Source organism: Octopus bimaculoides, chromosome 10 (assembly GCF_001194135.2).
Source record: "Octopus bimaculoides isolate UCB-OBI-ISO-001 chromosome 10, ASM119413v2, whole genome shotgun sequence".
Taxonomy (NCBI): domain Eukaryota; kingdom Metazoa; phylum Mollusca; class Cephalopoda; order Octopoda; family Octopodidae; genus Octopus; species Octopus bimaculoides.
The window spans coordinates 16794568-16805024 of NC_068990.1; the positions used below are offsets into that span (position 1 = coordinate 16794568).

At 37.9% G+C, this 10457-nt stretch overlaps 1 protein-coding gene across 2 annotated transcripts in view; it reads left to right on the forward strand.

The window, feature by feature from the left end:
* Positions 1–10457, forward strand: part of LOC106879924 (erbin) — a 137440-nt gene that overhangs the window by 116321 nt on the left and 10662 nt on the right. For both annotated transcript variants that reach the window (XM_014929681.2, XM_052971061.1), the window contains exons 15-19: positions 475–603; positions 1513–1645; positions 2568–3595; positions 4568–5321; positions 8622–8878. In XM_014929681.2, coding sequence (XP_014785167.1) covers positions 475–603; positions 1513–1645; positions 2568–3595; positions 4568–5321; positions 8622–8878 — 2301 coding nt within the window. The remainder of the gene's footprint in view (positions 1–474; positions 604–1512; positions 1646–2567; positions 3596–4567; positions 5322–8621; positions 8879–10457) is intronic.

The following is a 10457-nucleotide window of genomic DNA, read 5'->3' on the forward strand; positions in this document are numbered from 1 at the left end:
TCTCTCTCTCTCTCACACACACACACACACACACACACACACACACACACACACACACACACACAATGGTTAATACCAGGAAGGGTAGCCAACACTAAAATAATGCTTTTCTCCAACTTCCTACTCTCACTACCTCACTACATTGTGAAAGAAGCAGGAACGGAAATGGGGTGTTCCTGTGCCTAGAAAGACCTTACAGACTCAAGACCATAGAAATATTTTCTAATTTCACTTGTTGGACACCACTAAAGATTTCATATTTCTAAGAGAATATACTGGGGTGGTAGTTTTGCATTGTCTTCTTAAGACTTGCTGGAAGAGTTTAGCAGATCCATAAAATTTAACGATATACCTCACTAATTCAGTTGCTATAGTCATTGAGAGTGGGCACTTGTAGTAGTGAAATGCGCTGCAGCAGTGTGTTGTTTATTCCAAAAGAATAAAACCATGAATGAATGTGGTATTGTATTTCAGGGCAAACTCAGTCGCTGCCCAACACCTTATCCGAAAGAAATGAAGGAGAAGAAAAGGCATGTTCAGAATATGATGACTCACCAACAATTGGCCGCCAATGGACATGAAAACAGAGGCTTTGAACAAGAGGTATGGTTTTGCAGACCCTATTTTTACAGGATTCCATAGATGAACTTGTTCAAAGGTGTTGAGTAAACAAATTTGTTACATCTTGTTTTCCAGTTATGGAGGCTTCCTGTTATAGTTAAAGTGACCAAAAAATTTGGGTGGAAATATTTTGCTTGTTTATAGTAAAACTGACCATGGTAATGAAGGATTTAGCTAGCATAGCAAAACCAACAATCAAAAGTTGTGAGGATGGCTTTACTTAGTAAAACTGACCAACAGAAATTGTGATGGCAGATTTAGCTACAGCAATGAATGACGATTTGACTTGAATTCCTTACTTCTTTTGGTAAGAAAGGCTGATGGAGATCTCATTCCTCTTTGGAAACTTCCAGCCAGGTGGAGATATTTCATGTTGTTGCAACACATGTTTTGGTCAAGTGTAACACCTAGAGCTTTTTATTTTTTATTTATTTTTGGTAATTGTGTTTAACCTTTTAGCATTTAAAGTGACCATGTCCAGCTTAAACATTCTGCCTGTTTTATGTCCAAACGGGTCAGATCTGGCCTCTCATACCTACCTTACAATGTTATTCTAATTAGATACAATCACATCATTGAAATCTCAAAGCTTTGAGATCATGCATAGTTAATTCAAACCAATGTGATTAAATGTGCATTATACATGACAGTAATCTGAATGCTAAAGGGTTAATATTTGTCCAGTCTCTTGTCCTCAACTATACCGGTTTGTGAGGAACCATGTATGAGAAGAGTTTTTCAACAACACTGTGCTGTTCTTTTTTAGATTCTTCATTGCAAACAACAGACATTCAACAGGGGGAGCATTTTACTAATGTTTTTTGTTTGTTTGTTTGCCTTTTCAAATGTTTAGTTTTTATTGTCTGACTTTTATTTGTTTATTCAAAAAAGGATAAAAAGCTAAACAGAAGCAATCATTTGAGAAGTGATCAAAAGTCTTTGAAACCTTTGGATGAAAAAACAGCAGGTTCTGTGTCTGAAAATTTTGAACTACGTACTGGTTCTGTTGAGAACGTTTCTGCTGGTAAAAGACACTTTCTTACTTCTAATGCTATGTGTGTGTGTGTTAACTGTTATTACACAGTTTACTGTTGTGGTCCAGTTAACTTTTATATAGTGTTATGATATAATTTTCTCTTTTTGATTAAGCTTATGGTGAAATGGTAAAGGTGTGAGGACAGTGGACAAAATGCCTTGTGGTAATTATTGTAGGTCTTTATGATCTGAATTCAAATTCTGCTGAGGCCAATTTTGCACTGAAAAGTTGATAAAATAAAATACCAGTCCAAATCTTTGTATTCTGAGTTGTGTAGTAGACTTCATCCATCATTCAGATAAACACTACCACCTGGTCAATGGATGCCTCTAGTGGAGTTCCCTCTGTTACAAGTATTTGGGAAAGGTTTCTGGTTTGTGGACAAGTTCTCCCCACTTCTCTACCACTTTTAGTGGCTTTGTTAACATTAAGGGTTACTGGTGCTGTCCTCCCTTCTTTGACTAAATGATACAATCTAGTGTTGTGATTAGAAATAAATGCTGGGGTTGATATGATCCAAGCAGTACCTCAGCAGGGCTGAAGTCCAATGACTGGAACTAGTGAAAGAATTTCAGTATATATTGCCATGTAAAAAAGGCATTGGTGTGGGTGCTGGTGCCACATAAAAGACATCTTGTACTCTCTGTAAAGTGGTTGGTGTTAGGAAGGGCATCCAGGTGTAGAAACCCAGCCAAAACAGACTATGGAACCTGGTGTGGCCCTTGGCCTTGCCAGCTTCTGCAAAATCATTCAATCCATGCCAGCATGGAAAATAGACATTAGATGATGATTATGATGATGATTGTATTTACTCATTGTATTTAAACTTGCTTTAGATGAAGACTTCATCGATAGTAGTTGTTGTAATGTAAATTGTGACTAACTTTCAACATGGCTTTCTGTTTTTCAGAGTCATCTCGACCATCACGATGCCACTCTCATTATCATTCAGACTCCAACTATAACCAAAATGATGCAGGAGTGAAAGCAGCTCATTCTTATTCCAGCATTCACATTGCATCTGACCAAAGTTTGGAACAGACTTATTCTCATCGCTCAAAAGAACTCGGATCACCTGCACGTTCTCATTACAAAGATCCCTCTTTGAAAGACCAAAATAGCCCTTCTGGTATTGTTCCTTGTCAAAGCAGTCCCAGTCGTGTAAAGGGCTCACATAACCCCTTATATCCTCATCAGCGTTATTTGGTATATTCACCACAGGGGAGCAAGCCATGTCATAAATCTCGAGGTTATGATTCGGACACTGGTTACCGTAGCGATCAGGAACATCTTCGTTATAAATACCTTCAAAGTTTGACCATCTCTCCTCAACATTCTAACAAAACAGACAGAAGTTCCGATATATTGACACCATTGAGTCCTTATAAACATTGGCCTAAACCATCACGAAGAGATGGTTATGGCAGTGATGTTGAGAGTTACAGAGGTATGAGTCAAACCTCTGTAGGTTATTCCCCACTTAAAGATCAACATTCCTCACAGAGTGTGCCGTTTGGACTTCATTCCAAGCCTTCATCAGGAGAATCACATTACCAGGCAGTAGGAGAACGTCCTCTTTTCGGAGATGAATTTTACAATTACAAAAAAGAACCATCAAGGATTGGTTTAAAACATAGGAACTATTCACCTTTAACTGTTTCAGCTAGTTTTAATGAAAAAATGCTTGACCAGAGTACACCAAATTTTTCTAATCCCCCACATAGTTTCTCTCAGTTTTTAGACCAACAGCAAGTAGAGGATGCCAAGTTAAAGAGTTCCAAACAGTCACTCTCTAAACAGGAAGAAGTAAGGTGGAAATCTTCCAAGCAATCTCTTTCTCAACAAGAGGAAAATAAATGGAAAACTTCCAAACATTCTCTTTCACAACAGGAGGAAATCTATGCAGTGTTAGAAAATAAGACATTATCAATAGCACATGTAAGTATTTAACCCTTTTGTTAACCTCTTTCTGTTAAATTACACTACTTTTGTTTCACTTGATTTTGAGAATAATGAAGAATTCATTAAAATAACTTTGTCATTATTGAGCTTGTGTTTAGAACATAAATCAACATGAAATTTTGACAGAAAATTTTAATTCAAATCTCTTTAAAAACTGAAGTTTGTTTAATAAAATCAGGGGTGGTCTCAGGAAGATTGGTATCAAAATGGTTAAGGTAAAAAAATTATTGACTTCATATGCAATCACTGAAAGTTTATGTTGGTTATTGGAATCAGGGTCCAATAAGGAAAACAAAGGAGATCACAATGTGTGTAGTGTGCATTTGAACAGAAGAGTAGACTTCAAGAACCCTATATACTAAATGTAAATAAATGAAACATGACATTACATTTGCAAGATTTCTCAAAGATTTCTAATATATATATATATATATATGTATATATATTTAATTAGACTATATGTTAACCCCTAGTCTGTTGAAAGGAATTGATAAGCCCACATATAACATCCAAAGGTACATCTTTTTTCCTCTAATGAAATTATACTCATGTCACGTAAATGTAAATTTAATGTACAAATTTGTAATTAAATTATTGAGTATTAATTGAAATAGCTGTAAGAAGTGACGATGAAACAATTATCAACTTCCTAATCTCCCTTTTCTTTACACACACACACACACACACACACACGAACTACTATATCTATACCCCTACACATTCTCACCCAAAGACACATACATATACACACATCAATCATGTTTTGCATAACTGTAATGCAATAATTTCTATGTAAGATAATATACATACAAAATTAGGATGTGTGCATACAGTGACAAAATGTTTCTACATTCACACTCGCATATATATATATATGTATATATATATATATATATATATATATATATATATATATATATATATATGGTATTCATTTATTTATTGTAGAAGCAGGAAAGCAGTGTACGGAGTAACAGCAATGTTTCAGAGAAGACACGGCCTAGTGCTCCCCCTTCTTATCACCAACACAGCCCTCTCTACAGTTCAACTGCTGCTCTACATTGGCAGCAGCAGCAGCAGCAACAGCAACAGCATTATCAATATCATCATCATCCTCATCAGAAACAGCCATCACAAACCCCTCTACAGAAACTTCAGAACGATCCCTCTCCATTAACATCTCCATCTCATTCATCTAACAATTTTTCATCAGAAAACCCTTATGGTTACATATCTCACAGTTCACCTTCAAACAAATCAATGCAACATTCCTCCCCCATTTATGATTATACTAATTACACACCTGGTTCCCCCAGTTACCGTAGCGGTTCCAACAGCCCGTCAGCCTACGGTCAAAAACAGTTTTACCGGCCCGGCAAAACAAACAGTTGCCGAACGCCCGACATGGCCAAGGGGAATAACTCCGATTGTTTCCCATCTGGACTAGACTCGCCTCGCGGTTCAACGTCTTCCCGAAGTGACGGAGGAGGTAGTGTCAGTGCGGGTAGCGGATCAAGGAACCTGCGCTACGAACCCCACCGTCTTTCCCCATTGTATACCAACCCAGCTTCACACCTACAGCCATCGATTTCACACTACGAGGACGTGGCCATTTTCAAAAGCGTGGAACCCTCAACTAGTTCTACAGATAGCGGTTACGGTCACGTTTATGAGAAAGTAGAGACACACATCCAGCGTCAAGGTAAGTTCATTTAGCTCCCCTTCTTGTTGTTCACTGTTGCTGCTGAACATAGCAGTTTTATTGCAGAGTGGTGGGTCTTAGGAAGGGTGTTCAGCTGTAAAACCCTACCAAAACAGACACAGTAGCCTAGAGTAGTTTTCTACCTGTCCTGTTCCTGTCTACCATCCTACCAATGCATGCATAAAAGATAGACGTAAAACGATGATGATGATATCATCAGCATTTTAACATCTGTTTTTCATGCTGGCATGGGTTGACAGTTTGACAGCAGCTGGCAAACCAGAGGGCTACACCAGGTCTCAGTCATCTGTTTTGTCATACTTACTATGGCTGGATGCTCTTCCTAATGCCAGCCACTTTACAGAGTGGACTGCGGGCTTTTTACATGGCACCAGCATAGTTGCTCTTTATATGGCACCGGCATGGGTGTTCTTTATGTGGTGTTAGCACAGTGTTATACATGGCACCAGCATTGGTGCTTTTTATTCCCAGCCCCCAACAATATACTCCCTCTCCTCTTTTCTATCTCTATTCGTCACAGAGTTTGTTTATAGCATTTCTCTCATTGACTGCCACCAAACCTAGTATGTGCTCTCATCATGCATCTCTTACGTTAATACGTTCTGTATTTCTCTTTTACTCCTACCGCTCACTCTGTATCAACCAAATTACCCCCATTCATATCAGCTCTTATTGTATACACATATATTATGAATTATACTATACTATTATGGTTTATATTATGTATTATAGTATAACATGATAATATCAGTGTTCTTATAACATAAAGTGCATAAGTTGGGCAGAATTAGTGGCAGCACAGATAAAATACCTTGTGGTATTTAGTTACGTGACTTTGGTTTCTGATTTCAAATAGCAATATTCCAATCTCACCTTTCATCACTGAGTGATTGGTAAAATAAATACTAGTCACATACAGTGGTAGATATTTAATAATAATAATCCTTTCTACTATAGGCACAAGGCCTGAAACTTGCAAGGAGGAGACTAGTCAATTACATCGACCCCAGTGTTTCACTGGTACTTAATTTATTGACCATGAAAGGCAAAGTGGACCTCGGCGGAATTTGAACTCAGAACGTAGCAATGGACGAAATGATAATAATAATCCTTTCTTCTATTGGTACATCACCTGAAACTTGGGATGGAGATAATTAATTACTTTGACATTCCCCCCCCCCTGCCTCCCGTTCTTAACTGGCACTTGTTTCAATTCCACTACGTGGAACCTTGGGTAAGAGTCTTCTACTATATATAGCCTTGGGTCGGCCAAAGTTTTGTGAGTGAATTTTGTAGACGGAAACTGGAAGAAGCCTGTTGTATATGTATATGTGTGTGTGTTCCACGACTGCTTGACATCAGTGTTGGTTTGTTTGCGTCCCCATAGCTTAGCGGTGTGGTAAAAAGAGGGGAATGATAGAATAAGTTACCAGGCTTAAAAAAAAAAGTATTGGGGTCAATTCATTCGACTAACAAAATTCTCCAAGGTGGTGCCCCAGCATGGCCGCAGTCTAATAACTGAAACTTGTATAAGATAAAAATGCGGCGAAGGTTGGTCTTCGTCGAAAAGGTCATAATACAACCGAAAAATGTCCAGCTCTACTTGTTTTTCCGAAAAACTAATTAAAATAATATTTGTCGTAATATTGACCATTATTTTTCTTCGTCGCATAATTATTTCTTATCTTTTGTAATTATTTCTTAGCTGTTAGCTTTTCCATGTTTCCTGCCTGAAATATATAAACACTGTTGACGTAGTTCAACGGTTTCTCTCAAACATTCACAGAAAGTTGTCTCAATCCAGGGAGGTAACTCTGACAGTTTTATCCTGTGAACTCGTCAATATTGAGAGAGAGAGAGAGAGAGAGAGAGAGAGAGAGAGAGAGAAGTGCGAGATGGGAGAAATGTTAGCACGAAAAAGGGTTTATCGGTATTTCGTCAGTCTTTACGTACTGAATTTAACTTCCGCCAAGGTCGACTTTGCCTTTCATCTTTTCGGGGATGAAATAAATACCAGTCGAACTCTGGGATCGATGTAATCGACTTAACCCTTCCCTCCGAAATTCCTGGCCTTGTAACAAAATTTGAAACCAATGTTAAACGGAGAGAAAAAGAAATGGTTAATTTTTATAATAATCATCTTCTAAATTATAAGTTGTTTAAAAAAAATTATTTCTAATAATTAGTGAAAAATTATGAGGCATGATGGTTAAGAAGTTCGCTTTGCAGTTTCTTGGATTTGGGTTCTGCCCCACTGCATGGCTCTTCGGGCGAATGTCTTTTCGTGTTGAATGAATTTGGTAGACAGAAATCCGTCGAGTGTGTGTATTAATGTAGCGACTTAATTTAAGTTCTAATTTACACGATCAAGGATTGTGATGTCACTTTGGTGTAGTGATGTTCAGACTTATACATTTTTACAACTGCTTGACAACCAGTGTTGGTTTGTTTACGTTCCAGTAATTTATTGGTTCGGCAGAAGAGACTGAAAGAATAAGCACCTAGGGTCAATCTGATTAATTAAAATGCATCAAGCTGGTGCCCCAGTATGGCTTCAGTCTAATGACTGAAACAAGTAAAAGATACACATCTCTCTCTCTCTCTCTCTCTCTCTCTCTCTCTCTCTCTCTCTCTCTCTCTCTCTCTCTCTCTTTCTCTCTCTCTCTCTCTCTCGTGTTCTGTCTTTCCACTGTCACTACCAACAGCCTTACTGTGTTGCAGCAAATGGACAAACTCTTGCTGTCTTCACATAACATTATTCTCAATCACTGCACAATTTGTTCAACAGCCAAGACATTTTCTCTATGTTCCCTTTCTGTGAAAGTATTTCTACTATTTAGAACATACCACTGGCCTGTTTGTGGCTTCAGTTCTTTCAGCTGGTGCTGTTATTGTATATTATATTATATCCTACGGATGCACTGCCAAGTGGTTAGGGTGTTGCACTCATGATTATGAGATCATGGTTTCGGTTCTTGAGCAAAAAACACTTCATCTCATATTGCTCTGCAATCACTTCAACACCTGACATGTGGTACACCGTCCACCTGTTCAGGCAACGTCGATTTGATGGAGGGAGTGAGCTAATGTACAACACCTACGTTTGATCACTATAAACAAATCATTTGTACAGGTCGTTTGGCAAAAAAGCTAAACACTCTTGTGTCATCTCAATGAGAGTGTCCATCATTATTATTAAATTATATTATATTATGTTTCCTATATTTTACTGTTATACACTCTGGGGTAAATTTCACAAAGTTTGATTCATACTTTCAGTTCTTGTCAGTCAGACGAATAACAAAACTGCCTCCCAAAGGAATTCCTATCAAGTGAACCCCAATGAAGATGATGGGCTTTCTTGCACCCCGTCAATTAGTGAAATCTCAAGCCCAACACCCTCAAGAGAAGTGACCCCAAGTAGATGTGTTGAGACTGTTTATCGTCAGCAACAACAGCAGCACCAACAACAACAACATCGCCAGCAGCAACAACAAAAATCTGAAGAGTTTTTAGATTCCAAAAGACAAAATCTGGTTTGTAATTCCTGTAAAGACTCTCTGAAATATCTTCCTTAACCTATCCTCTCAATCTTTCATTTTCTTTAATCGAAGCTTTTTATTATTGTCAAGAAATATTCCTTAATAACCTGTTGTGTGAATGAATCACCTTCTTCCTGGGGTGATTCAAGTGTGTGTGGGGAGGATGTGCAGGTGTGGTTGTGTGGTTGAGAAACTCACTTCCCAATAACATAGTTTTGGGTTCAGGCCCTCTGTGTGGTAGGCACCTCAAGTAAGTATCTTCTGCTACAGCCCAAGGCCAACCAAAATCTCGTGATTGGATTTGACAGATGGAAATTGAGATATGACCATTTTGTGTGTGTGTGTGTGTATATATATATATATATATATATATATACATACACACACACACATACATGCGTGTGTGTGCGGCTCCTTGTCTTGACATCGTGTGATAATTATAAATGAGTGTCACAGTCATACAAGCCATGACATGCATTTCTAGTCTTCCATGGAAACATGGCTGGCCATGGGAGAGATATTACCCTGTTTGGAAACAGGTGAGGGTTGGTGACAGGAAGGACATCTGATCATAGAAAACCTTCCTTGACCAATTCTATTTGACCCATGCAAGCATGGAAAAAAGTATAATAAAACAATGGTGATGGTGCTTGCATGTTTGTGTGTTTTACATATGGCAGCTTGGTAGTTTAAACAGCAACTGATGGTCTGCATTATAAACAAAGATATTTAACATAGTTTTGTATAAAACCTAATTAGTTTAATTAGTCTAATCATCTGGTTGTCTTGCTGCAGTGCACTGAATGGTTGGTGCTAATATTTGTGGTATGCAACGAGAGTAAATGAACAGGTTCTGCTTTTAACACCACGTTGCTGTCTAAAGTTTCTGGCCATATAAAATAGAAATACTCGTAAAGGTATTAAGTGTTTTCAGTTGCTGAACAAATCATCAGACAATAGTGTGTGTGTGTGTGTATGTCTGTTTCTGTGTGCGTGCATACACTCACACACATATTGAGTAACAGGTTGACTTAGCCTCTCATGTTACTTAAAGTTTTGTTGATGGGAAAAAAAACATGGCCAGCTACCCAGATGTCTGTAGAGCTGCTTGAGTTCTTTTTTCATGTCCATGAAACTTTAAGTAACTCAAGGAGCCTCATCAACATGTTACTTGATATATACAACTCTATGTTTTGAGTACTACTTCTCTATGTTGTTTATTCACTTCTACAAGCATCTCTCTCTCTCTCTCTCTCTCTCTCTCTCTCTAATATATATATATATATATATCATCATCATCATCATCAATAATGTTGTTTTAACATCTACTTTTCATGCTTGCATTGGTCAGATGAGATGTTGATGTTGAATTTTCTATGCATACCTTCATGTCCCTAACGCTCACCTGTATCCAAGAAGGTTTCTATTTCCCCATGGCTGGGCATCTGGGTTTGTTTCTCTCTCAGAAACTGGACCTGAACAGCATTGCTTTTATGACAGTGACAATTATTTAGAACCATCAGCTCATGTCTGCACATTTAGCCATATATATATATATATATATATATATATA